At 39.2% G+C, this 20,827-nt stretch overlaps 1 protein-coding gene across 4 annotated transcripts in view; it reads left to right on the top strand.

Moving 5' to 3' along the window:
- Positions 1–20,827, top strand: part of JAM2 (junctional adhesion molecule 2) — a 34,285-nt gene that overhangs the window by 10,249 nt on the left and 3,209 nt on the right. Inside the window, exons 1-7 of one of the 4 annotated variants that reach the window (XM_030475010.1) lie at positions 9,251–9,332; positions 9,430–9,495; positions 12,664–12,777; positions 13,983–14,135; positions 15,983–16,188; positions 18,145–18,247; positions 19,955–20,062. In XM_030475010.1, coding sequence (XP_030330870.1) covers positions 9,266–9,332; positions 9,430–9,495; positions 12,664–12,777; positions 13,983–14,135; positions 15,983–16,188; positions 18,145–18,247; positions 19,955–20,062 — 817 coding nt within the window. In that variant the 5' untranslated portion in view covers positions 9,251–9,265. Of the gene's footprint in view, positions 1–9,250; positions 9,333–9,429; positions 9,496–12,663; positions 12,778–13,982; positions 14,136–15,982; positions 16,189–18,144; positions 18,248–19,954; positions 20,063–20,827 lie in introns of those variants that run through there. The other 3 variants (XM_030475018.2, XM_030475026.1, XM_032919719.1) reach the window with 3 other exon arrangements.

A 20,827-nucleotide genomic window follows, 5' to 3' on the forward strand; every position in this document is an offset into this window, starting at 1 on the left:
TCTGACAAGATTATTTGTCTTCCGTACAACTCATTCGGTCTTCTGAATTATTTTTTGTTGTAGTTTTACAGCATTACAGAATTGCTGACATCTTTTTTGTTTCATTTTTGTGACAGCGAAACAGCTGGTACTTTCTTAGTTTGAGTACCTGCAGACAAGTTCATCAAATCTTATTACGTGGAGCAGAAAACCAGTGAATTGGCTCCCATACTGAGCTTTCCCTTCTTCTGACGCAAAGCAGCAGTGTGTTTCATTAGTGAACCTTACCAAATATTCTCAAGGATGTGGCTCCTAACACATCTCTTCTGTTGAAAAGCTGTGATGATTGCCAAGTTAACATTTATGCTTGATTTAAAAATAAATAAAGTACAGTTACTCTATGTTTATTCCTGTTTCCTGTGTAACTTCCCAGTGTTGTTAGTGTAATGTTTTCTAATTTGAATACCCATATGTTATTTTGCTTCTGTAGCTTTTAATGTGATGAAGACTGTAGTGGTTTGTTGGTTTGAGGGGCTTTTTTGGTGGGTTTTCTGTGGGTTTTGTTTGTTGGTTGGTTTTCTTGTTTGTTTTTATCCTCCTCATCCCTCTACAGGAAAACTTGGCATCTACTATACTGACCTATTGTTCTTAGCTCTACCTTCCGGAGGATTTCGTCTAATTACCCTTCTCCTTTAAGCATGCCAAACATCATCTGTTTGTTCTAGGTCCTCTTGCTATATGTCAGCCCTAACTGAATTGAAGGAGTGACTTCAGTCTTGTTCAAATGTACTGGAAGGTGCTTCTATAAAACTTGATATTAAAGGACTAACTTATCTATTAAAGGCCTGTAGAATTAAGGCTGAAGATATGCGTTTGTACTGTAAACTACAATATTGGTTGAAAGTAATAATCATCAAACATGACTGTTAACTGCTCCTGGCAGGAAGAGACTATTGAGCAAACTTGGCAGCGTAAGAGATCATGTGTGAATGAAAACGGGATGAGCTAATTTGGCAATTGCATTTGGATTATTAGGAAAGGTTCACCAAATTCTTTTGTCCAGGAGAGAAGTGGGCATCATGTTCTCACCTCATATTAGCAAAGAATCTGGTCTGTAGTCTGGAGGAAAAAAAGTTAAAGCACTAACTTCGTTGCTGCTTATCACTCATAGAATGCAGTCCTAAAATTCAAGGTTTGAGTGAAATTTGCTTAAGTGAAAATACTGCCACCACCCCCAGCTATTGAAAACATTTCCTCAGTAATCTCAAATTCACAAAGCATTGCACAAGGCTTTTGCTGAATATTTGTATTTAAAGAGAATCCTGCTGTTTTTGGAAAGACACTGACTTTTTTTCATGGGCATGCTAGCTAGCATGAAGTCACAGTATGTCCCAAAGTCAGCAAAAATTGAATGGGAGAAAGCCTGTGTAAAGCTCCTTTTTAAAAAAACTCACTAGGAGTTTTTCTTACATCTTTTGACTATTAGTATAGAAGTATATTCTAGGTCAATATCTTCTTGAGAGAGAATTTTTGAGATCTTTTAAAATTAATGTATTTCAGAGGTATCATTCCCTTCAGTATGGGACATAAGGTGAAAATGCTGACTTGCATAGCTTTGATTATTACACGTTGCTGAAAGTGAGACATTTGTGTGCAGATGGTCAAATTAGCTATCCTACCTGCTACTTAGGATCTCTTTGCAATGCACAATTCTGGTTAGTTAGCTACTCCTATACTTTCAAAAGCCAGATCTTAATACATACTCATGCATACTCATCCTCTGCAGTGAAAGTGCTTTGTAAAATGCTTAGATTAATCAAAAAGGGTTGAGAAGACCTGCTGGGGAAAAGCTGCTATGGACTTGACAAGGGACTGAGGATGCACAGGCAATTTGGTTCCAGTTTAAATGAGTAAGACTAACAATAGGAAGAGACATTCCTTCACTGTAACAATGTAGTTACTTAGAGCGTTTTTAAGTTGTAGCATCTTGATGTTCTTCCTAGCATCTGGAAACATGATCCTGCAGTGGATGAATGACTTCATTGGTTCTGAATGAGCAGGGACTCCAGTTTCATACAGTGTTTACTGGAACTGTGACTAATGCTGGTTGACACAGTAGGAAAGTAAAATAAAGAAAACCCTGGAAACAGATTTAAAAGTAATGTGTGTATTTGTAGTATATAAATGATGTGAGTTCTTGAAAGTGTTTATCCTTTTCAAATTGATTGGCAGTTGCAGCAAAAGTAATTTAAAAGTTGTAGGATATTTCAGAGATCTTTATCTCAAATTGTGGACCAGAATGGTTGTGTGGGGTTTGGGGTGTGTGTGGTTTGTTTCTTTTAGTTTCCCTACTCTCTGATGTTTCAGGGCTGATTTTACAGCTGATGTAAATCAGTCTAGTACTACTGCCTATTGTTCAGAGGAATATGCCAGTTTGCACTGGGTACCTTGCTTTGTTTTGTAAATTTAATAATTCTACAATCTCTCTAGGTGTTTCATAGACCAGTATTTTGCTGAATTATTACACCTAGTAATGCAACTGGAAATCTGTTCAGATCGCTGCTGCAGTGTGTGGTACACGGTGGGCAGGACAGCAGTGGCAAGGGACTTCTACTCCCATAGTCTATGCTCATGGTCTTTGGAAACATGATGGTACTAGACACAAGTCTTCAGCATCCTGATGTGTCTTGAAATAAACAGCTGAAGCAGCTATAGGCTCACACTGCCTCTGCAAGCTGTCTTTGGCCACTGATGAGTTGCTGTGGAAACCACTGTTGGGCAGGACTTGGGAGAGGGCTGGAAAATGGGCGCTTTTTTGTCACAGCCCGACTAGTTTAAAACCCCATCCCCCATTTTCAGAAGCTCCCTCTGAATTGCCATGGAGACAAGAAGAGTAGCAGAGGTTTGAGTCTTGCAAAACTGCAATCTATAAATATTTATTTGGTTAATGGCATATGCTTTCTAGATTGTCTCTCTGTTGGAATAAACTCCATGCTACACTGAACCTCTGCAAGCTGTGAGTTCAAATCATTCCCCTCTTCTGTGTGACTAGAAAAAAAGGAAGCAAAAATTGAATTTTAAATTTTTATAATTAATTTTATATATATATATTCTCCCCCCTCCTCTCCACGAATTTCCCATACCACCTCACCTTCCACTTAGCCTCCACTTAGGAGGGTGTTCAGTTTATGTGGAATTGTTGTGCTTTGGTGTTCAGTTTCTTCAGAAAGGCTGACCTAAATAATCTCTTCCGTTCTTGTCCCATGCCACTTAATTTTTATTCCCTACTTTCTCCTCTACAGACATTTCCAGGTTTGTGTTTCCAGGGCTAAGTGCCCTTGGGGCTCTGCTCTGAAATGAATTATTAACATGATCTTAAACTCTTAGGACTACTACTGGTAACTTTAGATAATTGGCTCTAAAAACTTCAGTCTCTTATTACTTTCAAGAGTTTTTTCTTTTTGCTTAACTTGAAAGTTAGAAATAAAGGCACCATCTACTGGTGTGCTAGCCCTCCATATTACACTAAAGAGCACACACAAAGCTGAGGATTAACTCATTCTTAGGTTGGCATTATAAACTAAAACCTCTTTGCTAGTCTGCTCTGTAGTTGAGGGATTTAACATAAAAACTTCTTTCCCTTGTGAAGCTGCAGGCTCCTCAGATCATCCAATATCAGCTTTAAATACAGGTAAAAATCCTGCTCTTTTTCACTTTCTGGCAAAGCTTCTTTTCCCCTGTTTAAAAACTTCTGATGGGATGAAAATGTAGTTCTGCATTCTGTTTCTCAAGGGTGTTCTGTTATGAATACAGAGTTACCGAAGCAAATGAGCCCTACTTTCTGTAACAGAAGAGTGCAAAGGCCTGTTTTTATTTTAATACATCTAAATGAAATAGTACTTTTTTCTTGTTTGTTTGTTTTTTGTATTAGGCTCTAGACTTCTGGATATGTAATAAGTAGTAAATCCACACACAGTTCCTCTTAGCTTTCCAGCCGTGTTCAAATTCTTAGCCACCTTTTTTAGGTGGAAGAAGGGACGGAAAACAATGCTACAGAGATTTTTCCCAGTTGCCAAAGAGTGTATGTTGCAGTAGAGAAAAACTATTTGAACCTGAGCAGCTTGTTCATTTAAGCTCTGTCATTTTAGCCCAAGTTTTGAGGGGTTTTGTTTGTTTGTTTGTTTTTTCTGAAACAGCCTACTACTTGTCAGGTTTGTCTGTTTGGAGAAACCACCCTAAAGCACACTTTAGGGTAAGACCTTGCTTTATCGCGATAGAAGTCCTGCAGGCGGGATACCTTAAAACTTGACTGCTTTCCTACTTGAGTATCTGTAGATAATTTGATTTTATTTTTCTTTTAATTTAATTACTTTTGCTTTTAATTTGAGATCTTTTAATAAAAAAGGCAAAAAGAGTATCTGCTGGATTGCTAGCAAGACTTATATATCTTATACAGACATATAAGACAATGTGTGTCATATATCTAACTGATCTACCATCTGGGTGCTGGCCTTATGAGCTTCAAATGTGTAGCTCAGCTCAGGAAAGCAAATGAAATGGAGGGTTACTCTGTTGCTCATGACTCTGAGCCTGGGCTGGAAGGGGGAAAATGCATTTGGGTTTTGGGGAAATGTTTTTGATTTCATTGGAGGTGAAGGGAAGGTTGGTCTCGTGTGTGTCAGATAATCAGCTGGAGAGATGGAATTTTAATTCTGTAATAGCTGCTCTTCCAAAGGAAAAGCTAAACCAAATATTGGATTTGGCTCATTTCTTCCCACCACCCTGCTCTTTCCTTGCTCTAAAAACCTGGTCCATTTCTCCACAAATTGAAAAAAATATCAGGAGTTAGGAGAGGGCTTGTATAATCGAAGGGGAGGGAAAGCTAACAGGTGCCTATGAATGCAAATTGTGGTTCGTTACAAGGCTTTTCATGAAGTTGTTAATCTCCTTATGGAAAAGGCACTGCCTACAACAGAGAAGTTTAGCTGTTACCCTGCCAGTGAGCTTTTATTGCCTGTAGCTCCCTATTCTTTGAACCTTCTGAGAATCTAAAAACCTGTTGCTTCTGCTGTATCTCTCATTCCCAAGAGTCAAGACCAAGGTACTGCATTTTGAGTAGTCTAAGGAGTGACAATTATTAGCCATTTATTTCCCTCTGGTGCTTTAAACACTACTAGCACAGATACACTAGAACTTACTTGTAGTGCGAGGAAACCAGCACTGCATCTGCTTGTATTGAGGAACTATTTTCCTTATAGTTGTAAGAACTATAAACTGAACTTCTTTGTTAAAAGCAGTTTCTTCAAGCTGCTACATTTGCCACTAATGTAGGGATAGTGCATGTGTGTGTAGTGTAGGATCCCTAGGTTTTCTTCCTTGATTAAAAACATCTGCAAGGTCTATGTCCTAATTAGCCAGTAGGAGTGTTGAAAATCTTGCCACGTATTTCACAGCATGTTAAGCTACTCTGAAGAGCTGTATGTGTTACCACCGGTCTGAGAGTTGCAGCAGCTCTGGGGTCTGAATGACTAAAACTTGCTGTGTTTTAGTCTAGCAGTTTCCAAAGCACAAGAGAAGCACTGCTGACAGCTACCACCTAAGTGAAGGGGTAGCTAAGAAGCTCTTCAAGTTCCTTTTGTGTTTTAGACCACTTTAGCTGGTCAGCTAGAAAATGTGCCTTCTCTCAAGTTACTGTCCTTTGTGCAGTCGCACCACGCTGGTTAAAATACAAACTTGCTCTCCACATCTGACCTTAGACAGGATGCTTATTCCAGCCCTGCAGACCTCCCCTTCAGTCTACTCCTTTGTTTTCTGTGGCTGAAGATATACAGGGCTGGAGGGTTTTGTGAATTGGATAAACCCTCTCCCAGGTAAATCCTGTTATTTAAGATTCAAGAAATTCAGTAACCTAAGATAACTGAAAGACTGAAATTGAGCTGCTTAACTTTCCGCTCCCCCCCCCCCCCCCCCCAAATGTGGGATAACTTCTTCTAGCCCTTGTCCAAAATTTGAAGTCTTAATACCATATTCATGTTTACTTAATCAATCTGGGTTTACTCCAGTTATTTCAGGCTATATTTTGGTGTTTAAATGGCCAGTTTCAGAGATTGCTTAAGGACTCTGGCCAACACAGGAGACCCCTGCAGAGGCTGTGAATACTCCTGGTCTCTTTCCAGTGTGTTTGCTGGAGGTTAGCATTCACCAGGCAGAACTGATGGAAGATGAAGTCTGCTTAAACACTGACCACTGATAGCAGCATGGCTGTGGAGTGTGGTGGGTCTGAGCTCTGGCTACCTATTGTTAACTGTCTGAGCTAATGTAGTCTAGCCTGCCAACATCACCGTGAACAGGGTCGGTAGCCTTTCAGTTGTAGCAACTGCATCTTAAACTACCAAGAAGAATCTAAGTTGTGTGACTGGCAAAACTGTTGTTTGAGTACGTCAGGGTAGTAGTTACATAGCTGAGAAGTCTGTATCAGCATCTAGGCATGTTGCTGATGGTTTATCCTGAGGTGGTCACGTGTCTGAAAGATGCTAACACCGAACAGATGTCTGCTTTCCTATTTTCTTTCAAGCATTTCAGGAGAACTGGCTTCATTATTGCTTTATTCTTGGGACATGTGACTTCTTAAACTTACAGTATCCTCTGAAATCCTTTGTTAAGCTTTGCTATAGGCCACCTGCTATTCAGAATTTGGCAAAACAAATACTGCAAGACGGCTTTGTCTCTTGTACTTATGACTTTGTTTTGATTCTGTTCTCATGTAATTTCCTCCAGGCACACTATTTCCTTTGATTTGGTTTGAATAATACGCTTTTCCTTAATGATTCCTCCAACTAGTAGTATCAGTTTACAGCTGCGTGAATGATTATCAAATGGAAAGCGTGTATTTCTAGGGTTTGCTTCTAAACAAATGAGGTTACTGGCATGTAAGAATAGGGGTTTATTTCAGTCTGTATAAAAGTATATGATGAAAAAAGTTAATTGGTACAGTAATATGTCATCTTTTCACTCTTGCCCTTTATATGGTGAATTGAAACCAAAAGTTTAAATCTTGTATTCTGAAAAACTGGCAGAGACATTTCCAAAAATAACATCTTTAAGGAAGAGATGCTCTAGCTTTAAAAAGCTCTTCTGTCTTTCTGCTTGATCAGAGCATACAATGGTTTTAATTTGGTCAGCTATCTCTGCACCACCTTAAGTTAATGTTCTGGACTCTACTGCTTCTTGACAAGGGTCATGTATATTTGTGGTTTGTGCATGTGAGGAGGAGGGCTATAGGCATGTTGAACTATTTTGCGCTTACTGCATTGTATAATAGGATCTTCATGTATTCTGTAAATTCCTTGATGCAAGGGGAAATACAGAGACTTTGTACAATTGTAAGCTCCCAGTACGAAGCATACAGGGTAATGCTGTGATAACTTCCATAGTGAGAAGTAAGTACCATGATCCTGCCCCAGAAGTCATAAGACATGTTTTCTTATCATGGCTTCTAGCTTTTGAATACTTAGACCATGACAGTGAGCTGTGTCACATCTGTATTGGAGGAGGAGAGAAGTTTCCAGGCCCATGACAGTGAATTTAATACAGTGGTGAACTGCATGTATTTGAGCCGTTTTGTGTCCGGCCAGAGAAGGTTGATGTGCCAGTAATTTATAGTTACTTTACTCACGCACTGGAGTTCTAGAAATACTTCCTACCTGTTAACTGCTGTCGGAACCTCAGAACAAAAGGCCTCTCCTCTTCATGAACGCATGAAGGAAAATGTTCTTTCAATCTGTGGTGGTGGTGGTGTTCTAGAAACAACATGGTTTGGGTAAAAGTCAAAAGCTAATTTTCTTTCTATAAATCTGAAAAAGGTTTAATAGGTTAAGAGGAAAATGACTTAATGACTTCAGGCTTTATTCTAGATGAAGCTTGGACAAAACCAGGGAGATGGGCTCTGGGTGGGCATGCAGGACTAACCGTTACTTTGGGAGGTGCTGGAGAAGTGGCTCCCCCTCCTCTGGTTTCAACAGGGTGTGGTGGGGGTCATTTTGTGTGGGGTTTTTTATTTCTATTTTTAAAGTCCAACAGGAAAGTTTCTTTTCTTGATGGGATGGAAAAAATTTCTGAGCACTATTTGTAATGCAAATATTTTTTTGTTATTTCAGTATTCCAAGGTATGTAAATGGCATTGCTGGAATTGTCGTCTTCACTTCCTATTTATTTTCATATTAAACTTATGCTGTAACTATTTTGGGGTAACACAAAGGTGATGATGAAATTAAAACATATGAAGGACAGGAGAGTTACACAAATTTGGATCTTTGGTGATGTGCACGTAGGAGAATTCACCTGTCAGGTGTGAAGCTGTATTCTCTAAGAGAGACTGAGTAACTGAACTTTTGCTACAGTGCTGGGGACTCAAATACCTATTCTGACACTTTCTCCATGATTCACAGAAGCAATGGTTATAGATACCAATAGAACTGCAATCTGTATTTATTTTTTTTTTTCTTCTTCTTTTTTAAAGGAGACAGGAAAAAAGGATAGAAAATTATGGGTGGAAAAGGCTGTAAGAACTGTTCGGATGGAGAATTTCCTCTGTAGTGATAGATTTGAACAGTAAAGAATGATCTTAATAGAGAAGAAAACCATGATAATGTGTGAGATCAGTACTGTTTAGTATCTTCATAAATGACATGGACAGTGAGATGGAGTGCACCCTCAGCAATTTTGCGAATAACACCAAGCTGAGTGGTGCAGTTCACATGCCTGAGGGATGGGATGCCATCCAGAGGGTGCATAGCGAGGTCCAGTGGGGGAGCAGGTAGCTGGGTGGGGGTTGGTGTAGGGCTAGTGGTTATTTCACTTGTTCTCTGGAATTTTGGTGGTACTGATGCAAGAGATATCAAAAAATGTATGGAGGTTTTTTCCTCTTTGATATAAAACTATAGAAATGTTGACTAATGTTTTCCATCTCATTTGAACAAAAATTTGAGGTAACTGCCAATTGCTGCGCACATTTTTTTTTTTATGCTGTAGAAGCTGTATATGGTATTCTTCAGCAAACACCTGCCTTGTAACAGGAATACGATGGAAAATACACTTATGGATTAATGCAGGTCTCCCCCATTAGAAACAGACTGAGACATTACCCCAGTATAAAACAATGTCTACTGTTTATATAGATCCTCTTACATGTAAATATTATCATGCTATTGTAAGAGAGAAATATTACTACTTTTTTACAGGTGCCAAGGCATGGAGAAGAAAAGATGAATTGTTCAAGGCCACCCACATGCATAGCCCTGGTCTAGCTCTTAGTCCCGTGCTTTCCTTAGCAGATAATATCCAATCTGCCCAGTGTAAGGAGGTCTTGAAATTACTGTTTGTAGCTGCTGAAGCACATACGAAATTACAAGTACTTATTGCTGAATTGTGTCTTTTCTTGGTTTTTTGCAGATCGTAAAGTGTCTGGAATTTCCATTGAAACAGATAACAAAAACGTAAAAGCAGAGGAATTCAAGGGTACAGTATGGGCATTGCTGTGAATATTTTTAATATAAGCACAATACATGCAAACTATGTATACATAAGCTGCGCAGCTGTCAAGATTGTCTTTCCTGAGAGGTCTGGCTCCTACAATCTCCATCGACTGTGTAATCCTGGTCTTGTCCCCATTTTCTCCTACTTGACATGGGGTTGGACTAGATGCTCCCTAGAAGTCCTTTTCAAACTTATTCTACCTTTTCTATGACCAGTTTATCAGTCCTTTGTCAATCACTCTTAACTTCTGCCTGGTTTCATTCCACCCAAAATGATGGGAACTGATAGAAAGGAGAAGCACTAATTCTCTTGCAAGACAGAAAAGTGAGGGACTAGAGAGAGGAAAGTGGTCAGTTAATTGTCACTACCTATAATGGCTATTTACATATTTATATATGTGTACGTCATATGACAAATTACTTCCAATAGTGTGCTGGAGAAGTTAAGCAAGCAGGGAGGTAAATCTGATGTTTTCTGGGTAAGCGAGAAAGAGGTCCTGGTAGTGTGCATGTGAGGTTTGTGAGGTGGCAGGGGGGGATGTTCTTGGTTGGTTGGTTGGTTTTTTGCATTTGGTTGGAATGGAGAGAGATGGGAATTTGAGAATTGAAAGAACTGTTTGCTGAGCTTTAGGCTTCATTCATCTGTTTTGAGGTAATGATCAAGTATTTTGGAGGTCTCTAAAGCTGTCAGCTGGGCTTCTGTCAAGTATTCTTGTCACTTTTGGGGAAGTAAAACTTATACGTTTAGAGCTCAGGACAGGCAAGAGGAGAGAGTAGCTCTTCAGGTAATATTAAAGTTTGATTAGGCTCTGCCTTTTTATATGATATGTAGCTTGCATTTTGTTCTTTTGTTTTTTATGGTAGAGTGAGATCATTTCAACATAGGTCAGGTGCCATGCCAAGTTCTTTTTGTGTAGCAGTACTGAGAGAATGGTGGGGACCGATAGACACAGGTATTCAATCAGATGCAGCTGACCTGAAATGCATTTTCCTTTTCTCCTCTTAACTCCTGTTCCTGAAAAGGAGGGTGGTCAGTCACTGGAACAGGCTCCCCAGGGAAGTGGTCACAGCACCAAGCCTGTCAGAGTTCAAGCAGCGTCTGGATGACACCGTTAGCCATATAACTTAGTTTTAAGTATTCCTGCAAGCAGCAGGGAGTTGGACTCAGTGATCCCTATGAGTCCCTTCCAGCCTGAGAATATCCTATGATTCTGTAACCAAATGATAGCCTTCAGACTAGATGTAAATCCAAGTTAAACATTGTCCAGACCTGTCCAAGATCCCAGATGGCTTTTCCAGGCCTGGCAGAGTCTGTGCTAATCCTGTGGGTCTACCATAGTGCAAGTCAAGTAGACCTGTTCTGGAAATACCTCTTGCTGACTGTTAGTATGGAAAAAAGAGGGAGAGGTGAACTATAACTAAGGAGAGTTTAATTATGCTTTCTCTGTTCCGTGTGTGCTCCCTTTCTTCCATGCTATTCCCTTTCTCTGAATAAGATTAGTGGGAGGGCATCAATGCTAGCTTTTTCTGAAACAAAAAAAAACATGGTATGCAAGAAAGGGGCAGCTCATTCAAGACAGAAGTGACTTGTTCAGCTGAGAACACTTCAGCTGAGCTGCCTTTATGTCAGCTAATACAGACCAGCTCATGAGACCAGCCAACTGTCACAAGGTCAGTTGCAAAAGCAAGCTGAGCTTGAATGATGGCTTTTCTTTGTTAAAAGGGTACAAAAACAAAATTGAAAGGAAACTTTAGCAAATCTTAAGATTCAGGAAGCCTCCACCCATCCACTCAACCTAAAGTCAGGAACCTCAGGCTTCCTGAGTGCACAGCATGTTTTTCAGAGCGGCCAGTGCATGTGTAACGTGTTTCTGGCAAAGAATGCCCTCCTGCCTCAATTTTTCTTTCAAGTCAGCCTGTCTAGACATTTTTTTCACTATGAGAGATCACCAAGGCTACCAGTCTGGCCCCTTGGAAGCTTTGTGTTTCTCTACAGAACAGACCTGGGAAATTGGACTCCAAAGGGCGTAGTGGATAGATCAGTCGGTAGCTCTTAATTGCCCTTCAGCCATGTTTGCTTAGACTGGAAATGAGGGTGCCAATTAATGCAGATTGGCTGTATGTTTGAGCAGTGGATATTTGTCTCCTGAAAGCTAGACAAGAATTGCCAAAACTATAAAGGCTTCTGATCCTTGATACGTCTGGCCTGTGTTGGAAGAAGCCTAAAGGTAGCAAGGTCAAATATTGTATTTGTTTCTTTTACAGAAGTTTCTGGGAGGTGCTAAATTTTACTTTAGCAGATTTGGAGTCAGTCAGAGGTGGATAAATTCTTTCCTCTGATGTTGTCTCCCAACAATTCTTATTAATACCTTGACTTAAGAGTTATTTATTCGGGGGACGGGGGGGTGTTGGGGTGTGGAATATTTCAGCACCTTGAGAGAATGGAACTACTAAAACACTGAGTTTATCCCAATAGAGACTGATAGTCTTTATCATCATCTCTGTTAGTCCCCATCTGTCATGTCTGTGTGTCTGGTTTTGCTAGTTACTGCCCTTTTTACTTGTTATTGCTTTTGCATTGAAAAGGTCCTTGATTGGGAAGCCTTCGTGCAACAGACTCTCACCTTCCACATAATCTTACAATAACTAATATGAAATTGTAACTAAATATGTAAATTACTTAGGATAATATTTAACCATCTTACTAGCATTTTGTCCATCTGCATTAAGTTTACATTTAAACAGTTAAACTACTGATACTGAATTCACAAATTCAGAATTCAGAATCCACAAAATATAATTAACAGGGTCAGAGTCCTTTTTTAATGGTAGTCTGCTCACTGATGAAACTATTTAAACTTAAAATGAGGGAGCAATACAGAATTTGTGCCAATCCAACACGGTTCCCACCAACTGAAGTTTAATCTGAAGGCCACTGAATTATGGAAAAATTAGTATATTCTGTTTGTGTAAATCTGGAGAAGGCCTGATGCCATCACCTTGAGAAGTAGATATGGCATTTACTGACTGCTCAAATTCTTTTGTAGAGAGAATATTAACTTCGTGGAGTGTGAATATCTACCAAACACAGTTCTAAAGTCCTTTATGCATTCATTTTTTTTTTTTTTTTTTATTTTTTTTTTTCCTCTAGAGGCTATTCTTAGTTGCAAGCACAAGTTTTCCAAAAGTGTGAGCTTAAGAATAGAATGGAAGAAAATTCAGCCTCAAGGAGTCTCATTTGTCTACTACAACAGTGAATTTACAGGTACAGTACTACAAACTTAGACTGATGGTTTAATATGTCATTCTCTAGCGTAGATACCAGCTCTTTCTTTTGGGAAATAATATTAGGAACTGAACCGCTGTCTTTTTGAGAAAAAGAATTCTTCCCAGGGAGAGAGGAAGCACTTCTTAATATAATCATCAATTATTATTTTTTAATGAAGTTGAATATAGTAAGACTCAAATCTAAGGAAAATGGTACTGCATGTTCCTTGTCATTGTTCAAAAGTTAAATTACATTTGGATATAAACTCCCCAAAACTACTGCAAGCTCTGCACTCCTATGCTACAAACAGGTTTCTGAAGCCTCCTGTAGAGCTGGAGGCTTGGATATGAATAATGCAGCAATTTTTATATTCATAAAATATAAACTCAGCTGTATATTTTAAATAATTTGTATTCTTTTCAGAAGTGGAATTTCTGCTTATATGCTCTAAAAAGGACTTACTTCAACTTTGTTTTGAAGAAAATATGGATCTCTGGTACCATGTACACAATAAATGAAGGTTAAGAAGTAAAATAAAAGCACAGTGATTTTGTTAGTTTGTAGAGCTTGCAAGATGTACTGGTCCTGTTGATGAACTTGAGGGGTTTTTTTCTGCATATATTTAATTTAAAGAAACACTGGAACTCATGGTTCTGTGTGTGCATGTAACTTTATTTTCATAACAAGCTATAGAATGAAAAAAAACTTGTTGTAGGAAGTCTGGCAATATCTTTGCTAAATCCATTAAGTTTTTCTTGCCAAGTTAAAATGTCAAATACTTTGCTGTGGTCTCACTCACAATTCTTTCTGAAAAGTAATTAAGTCAGTGATTGCTATCAATCTCATGGAAAATAATGTCTTTTTATGTCACCTGACTACTGCTATACATGTTTTCTTGAAATATCTGCAGAAAAAGGCATTCCATATTCCAACTAGAAAATGTATGACAGATGTAGGGGGTTTTTAACTGAGGGGGGTTTTGTTTGCTTTGGGGTTTTTTTTTTGGACCAAATGGACCAGTTGTGGAAGGTTCTTACTGTCTTGGGAGGGGGATTACATATTGCTCCTTGGTGATAGATAACTAACACTGAACAAACGAACAACAGTTTATAAATTGCATGTGATTTCAGAACAAGCCAATGTGACACAGATACTTGCTATAAGCAAAGAGCAGAAACTTCTCTATCTGTTCTTCCTTAAAGGTGATCTTCGAGGCCGAGCAGAGATGATGAATACAGGAATCCGTATTAGAAATGTGACTAGAAGGGATTCTGGGACCTACCGCTGTGAAATCAGTGCAAAGAGTGAAGAGGGGCAACGCCTGGGAGAGGCTACTATTACTCTCACAGTATTGGGTACAAACTTTTTTACCTGGGCTTCTGTAACGAAATTTTATGACGGCAAGGGGTGTTGATGGTAGGGCTGTCTGCATGGTGTGTGTCTGCTGCGGTTTTGGGTGGTCTTTGGGCTGGGTTTATAAACTTTTACAAACTTTTACACATGCACATCCTACAATGTACTCACAAAAGAGCTTTGCAAAATGCACGCTTGCATTGGAAAGAAATATAACTAGGGTTTTAATGGTAGAAGTGTGGGTTTCAGTTCTCAAAACTCAGCAAGTATGCTGATCTATGTATTGGTGAAACTTCTATTTCTACTAAAATTGAAGTCACTCAGTGGCTGAGAATCTGAATAAAATGTTCATGGTGTTTGGCACTGGAAAGTCAGCATCTGTCAACACTTATCAAATATTCCTAAGCAGCACTTCATTCTAATATGCTACAGTCTCCTCCTGTTTTTGGAAGGAGAAACTGCTGCAGTGTCTGTGCAATGCCAGCCAGCAAGCTAGTAATCTGTGGTCTTTATTTACAGAAGAGATGGTATTGTCTTGGGGGTTGTTCTTTATGGGTTTTCTCTTAATTTTCTTTTCCCATTGGGGAATGGAGGGAAGAGAACACTTTCTTCTTACATTGTTCCTGGTATTTTTCCCAATGGATGAGTAGTAGAGGTTGGTGGATTTTTTCTTTTCTCTGTATAAGGAGAAAGGAAAATATTTGCTTTTATAGTTTGTATATGGTATTGTTGCATAGTTTTGGTTTTGGTGGGTGTTCTGGTTTTTAGGGGTTTTTTTCCTATAAAAAATAATTGATCTTTTATAAGTAAGATATCAAAGTTCTTCATAAAGGATGATGAATTCATGAACTTCTGATTAGTTCCAACAATGAGCTACTAAAATCCCCAGTTACACCTTATTTCTTCCATTCTCTCAATGGCTTTCCTCTTTTAAATATGGCTTCTTAATTCAAAGTTGAAATCTTCAGAGTCCAAAGAAGAGAGTGTGTGTGTGTGTTGCTCACACTTTTTTTTGAAAGCTAATGTGGATTAGTTAGTATTTCACTTGGTTTTCTTTATTTTTCCTCCTGATTTCAAAATCGGTCAAGAAAAAAATATGAATACTTGTTAAGGTGTCACTTGTGCTTTTAATGTCCCATGCATTGCCTCTTCACTCTTGGCTTTCTTCTACATAGCTTCCTGTTGCCAAAAAAAAAAAAAAAAAAAAAAAAAAAAGAAAAAGAAAAAAAAAAGTCAAGTTCCTTTTCTATTCATGTACTAAAAATTGGAAAAGAGACATTTAACTTTATGTAGATGGAATGATCAGTTGTCCTGCATCTGAATGTGTGGGAATGTTTAATTTATATTGAAATTTAGTGTCCAATTAGTTTTGTTCCTCAACCTGGGATTTACACAATGGCTATGAGGGTGGCCAGTCTCGGTAATACTTTCTGACAGTCATTCTTCAAAACTTTTTAATAAAAAAATATTCTAGGGAAGGGGGGAATTGCTAGACTATAGATTCCCTGAGTTACTCCTCCTCTGTATGAGCAAGAGGTCCTGTACAAGAAGTGAGGTGCAACAAACTCTCTGGGGTTGAATGAGAGTGTATAGATTGGAGACACGATGACACAGCACATAAGGTGGAGGCTGGGAGCAGGCATCTTTCTCCCATTTTTTGCAACTCCCAAATTTTGCTGTGTTCTCCAGTGGCAGGACTCTGCCTTCAACCCCTTTTCCATCACCTCATTTCATTAACATGCTAGTTTCTGAGCAAGTATGCAAGTGCTTACCTCCTCACTAGTGTCAAACTGTTGCCATATAGACAATACTAAGACGACTGTGTAACAAGTGCAATTTCATTGTCCAGTTGCTCCAACTACTCCGGTGTGTGAGGTACCCAGCTCTGCAATGACTGGAACAGTAGTGCAACTGAGCTGTAAGGAGACAGAAGGGTCTCCTCCATCTGAGTACCAGTGGTACAAGAACGGTGTTGCCTTACTGGAAAAGACAGGAACAGGCAGTGCTAGAGCAGCAAACATAACTTACACCATGAATAAGAAGTCTGGCACTCTGGTAAGTGTAATAACCAACTCTGTCATAATCAGATATCAAGATGACCAAATTTACAGTTTAGTACAATGATACACAATAGTCTTAATCCCAAAATGCACAAGGTTTTGTTGAAGATCAATGTCATGCTGAAATATGTCCTAACAAATGTAGAAAGTGGTTTCTGCCTGGGACTAATGACAAGCCGTAGACATTGAGTGATATAGACAAATTGGGTGAGTTGCAAGGCTGCAGTAATGATAAATGAGCAGAATGTAGAAAATGTATGACAAATTTCACCTTGTCAGTTAGCTATCTAGTGCCAGGTGAGAATGATCTCTCAAGACGTCAACAGAGTTCTATTGGTAGCACTTTAAAATCTGAAATAGCAACTTCATGCATTTCAGTGGCAGTGCAGCTCTAAGGGTGGTGCAGAATCTGTGCCACCCAGTGGCATTATTTACAAGTTCCAGTCCAGTACTTGTGAAATCAGTAGGAAGGAGTTGGGGCTGTTAAGTAAGCTTAGTGGGGTTTTTATTTACCTGTGCTTGTTTTGTGGGTGTTTTGGTTTCGGGTTTTTTTGCTGCTCAGAACTTGTCCTCTCTTTCTTATCCCTCCCCCATTAGCTGATCCTTCTGAAAAAAGAAATGGATACATACTACTTACGATGCATTTTCAGATGAGATTTTTCAGAAGAGTTGTTCTAGGAATACCCCTCTCTTGTGCATCATCAAATGTGGAAACTGAAATGTGACTAAGCATTCAGAGGTGCTGTGGATCTTTCAGCACCCTGGAAACTAGGTGGACTACTCAAACTTACTAATCACTTCTGAAAAATCTTAGTTTTAAAGTATGGAATATATTAAAGTGGAAAAAAGTTAGCAAGGTTTAGGTTTAAAACAAAAAAAGAAACCACAAACCAAACACAAAGAAACATGGGGATTGACATGAGGTAAGTCTCTGTCCATGCCTTGCTTCCACCTTTCTATTTTTACAGGCAACATGAACTGCTCTGCCCCTATCCATCAGTTCTGTAGCCCCATCATAGAAGGCCACCAAATTGGTCAGGCAGGATTTCCCCTTAGTGAAGCCATGCTGGCTGTCACCAACCACCTTGTTGTTTTTCATGTGCCTTAGCATGCTTTCCAGGAGAATCTGCTCCAAGATTTTACCAGGCACAGAGGTGAGACTGACTGGTCTGTAGTTCCCTGGGTCTTCCATATTCCCCTTGTTGAAAATGGGGGCTATATTTCCCTTCTTCCAGTTGTCGGGAACTTTACCTGACTGTGATGATTTTTCAAATATGATGGACAGTGGCTTAGCAACTTCATTCGCCAGCTCCTTCAGGACCTGCAGATGGGTTTCGTCAGGTCCCATGGACTTGTGCATGTTCAAGTTCCTAAGATGATCTTGAACCTGATCCTCCCCTACAGAGGGCCTAAGGTCTTCGTTCTCACAGTCTGCCTTCCAAGACTTGAGTGGCATGGCTAGAGCACTTGCCAGTGAAAAGTATTTGATAAGTAGTGCAGTTCAGCATTTCTCCATTGGAAGAAGAGAGAATGTGCCATTCTGGGGGGGGGGGGGACGGACAGGGACAGCCGTGTTTTCCCCAGAAAGTTCATGGGTCATGTTTTTGTAGTACATGATTATCATTTGTTTGTTAAAATGAACAAAATATTCTGATTTCAGGGATTCTGAAATTAGAGTGTATCTAAGAAAATGCGCTTTATTGGAAACTACTGATCCACTGAAAAAGAATCTCCTCATAAATCCATTCCATCTAGTTAAAATGTCCATCTAAAAGTGCCTCTTAGACCAGAAGCTGAAGGACCAAGGCACATGACTAGGGAGCTGAAGACACTTTGTTTTAAAAAACAAACCAAACCCCTGTTGACATGTCAAAATTTCTGTCCCACAGGAAAGTCTGATTTTTATTTTTTTTCTCCATTCTGATAACGGTTTTGGACTCTTTCTTAACAGCTGTTTAACACAGTTACAAAGAATGACACTGGAGAGTATTTCTGTGAAGCCTCCAATGGGATTGGATTATCTCAGAAATGCTCAGTGAAGCGAATGCAAGTTGGTATGTGTCAAACAAAATAAGGGAGGAAGCCAGTCTTGCAATAGGAATTATTCTATTGTGTGATGCAACTGAGAAGCTAAGAATTATATCTTTTTGTTTGATTATGGCATTTGGGGGGAGGAATAATAATGTGTTCCTTCTATGTAGATGCTGTGGCTACTTAAAGAATTCCTTTCACACAGCACAAACATATCTTGCTGCATTTCACAGAAGAGCAGCTAATTAAGTGCCTTAAAATTATTGCAATAGCCAGCCTCTAGGTTGCTAAACACTGAACTTCACAGAACAGCAGCATCCATGTGAGAGCATTAATATTTCAGATTGCTTTTGTGGAAGGAGTACAGCATGACGTGCCAGTCCACTGGGTTATTTTCTTTATGAAAATCTCCCTTTTCATATGCATTCATGTGAGATCTTAATGTATCTTACTGTAACAGATCAGAAATTTGACTGAATGACTCATTTATACCTGCCAGAGGAACATTGAAGAAGTCAGTGTAGCTTAAAAAAAACCCCACCAAAACAAACAAACAAAAACCATGCTGCCTGTTTCTTTTCCACTTGCACAGTGTAGCAGAAGTGTAACATTGGTTAGCTAATAAAGAATTTAGCAAGGGCTAGAGAGGCAAAGTCTGTAGTCTATAATAACCCAAAACATGTGAGTGTTTTGGCAAGTATAAAACTAGTCTTGCAGATGGGATAGGAAAGCAGATGGTAACAAATGCTAAAAAATATCACACAGAATTTCATGTCCAAGTATTCTGTAAAGCAGTTATCCAGTGCTTTCTTAGAACTTAGCTGAAAGTCACTGTATCATGGCTTTTAATGCATTCCTGGTTGATTATGAGCAAGTGTTCCACAAGCTACCTAGATAGAATCCCTCTGTTGTGGAAACAAAAGTCCTAAATTGCTGTCAACCAATGCACAAATATTGATAACTTTGGGTGTGAAATTCCCAACCAAATATTAATGTATGCTTAAAGTCACGATCCGAATTGGTAACTGGGCATACAACAAAAAGCTGTGAAAATGTCTCTGCTGGTTTATGCTTCTTTCTCCTAGAACAGATGATTGTCTGAAGCTCTTGGTGATTATATTGGGGAAATGAGCGTAAGTCATCCCCTTCGAAATAAAAATGGCTAGGTGTTTCAGTAGCCCAGTGTAGAGTTTAACTTTGGACATATGGGCTAAAGTATTTGTTGGCCTTTATTGTACTGAATTTTAAAAGCCTTGTTGTCTAAAAATGAAAAAGCACTGAATTTTAAATAACTGGCCTGAAGAGTTCTTCAGGACTGGGACTTGCCATCAGCTGTTTCAGTTATTTTAGGCAAACTATATATGAAAATGCTTGGTTTAAAACTTTTAAAGATTTCAAGTTGTTTTCCATTAGAATCATATGACTTGAATACTTATTTGGGATAGGTATAATGAGGAGTATGTATCCCTTTAAGCCTCTTATTCTTTCATTATTTTTGACCCGAACTAAGCAGTTGAAGTGTGTCAAGCACTCCCGTCAATGTGGCTGTGATACTGTAGTGCTTTTGGACTGCTTGTCTACATCCAAGTGTTACCAGTTGACTTAAGGCAGCTTGGGCCAAAGACCTCCAATAGGTACAAACGGTGCCTGCAGTAATTAGGGGGAAAACAAATCCAGCCAATGGAAATTTTTACAACTTACAACATTGGACTTCTGTCTTGTAATTACAGATGACCTCAATGTAAGTGGTATCATTGCTGCAGTAGTATTTGTGGCTCTGGTAATGGCATTGTGTGGCCTTGGAGTATTTTATGCTCAGAAAAAGGGCTACTTTACAAGTAAGTAAAATAAAATCACTCCTTCCTTATGTCAAAAAAACCCACAAGTCTGTACTTCTGCTGACTGTAACACATTCTCCTGTTCAGGAAGGCTCTAACTCCATGGTACTAAAAAGCATTACAACAGTAACTTTTTTGGTGCTGACATTTTTCTTCTGCCAAGTTCTACTGTAAAAGATACTTAAAGAATGACTCGGAGACATTGGTGCAGTTGCATAAGGTACCAAACAGCAACCTAGGGAGAGCAAGGATCCTAACCCTAGGTACTGGAGCCCTTATGCTCTAGTTTTGAGAGGGAATGGCAGAGGCAACATAAAAACAAGCCGTGAAAGTTCACTTTCATACTAGAAGGTGTGGGTGGCTGAGTTCCGACGAAGGAGAAACTAAGTTAACTGGCTCCCTCTTCTGGGTCGTGGTGAAAGTGCACGTGGAGAGAGTTTGCTTTTAAAGCTTACTGCTGAAAGCTCGACACCAAGCTAACCTCTCCTTAGGGCTTACATTCGTGCAGAAAGGATGCCAAATGTCGGGGTCTGAGAAGGTCCGCTGCCTGAAAGTAACAGGCTAACGGAGCTGCTGTTAGAGTTCATGTTTACCTGGAGGTTTATTTACCTTTGAAAGCAACCTAATATTTTTCTGTTTAAATTCACACCAGAAGAGACACTTGGTTCACAAACTCTTAGAAACTGAAGAGCTGAATAAGCTCAGAATAACTATTTCAAAGAACTTTAAATCAGCTAGAAAAACTGCTCTTGTGCTAATTGTTTT

This window comes from Strigops habroptila, chromosome 2 (assembly GCF_004027225.2).
Source record: "Strigops habroptila isolate Jane chromosome 2, bStrHab1.2.pri, whole genome shotgun sequence".
Classification (NCBI taxonomy): Eukaryota; Metazoa; Chordata; class Aves; order Psittaciformes; family Psittacidae; genus Strigops; species Strigops habroptila.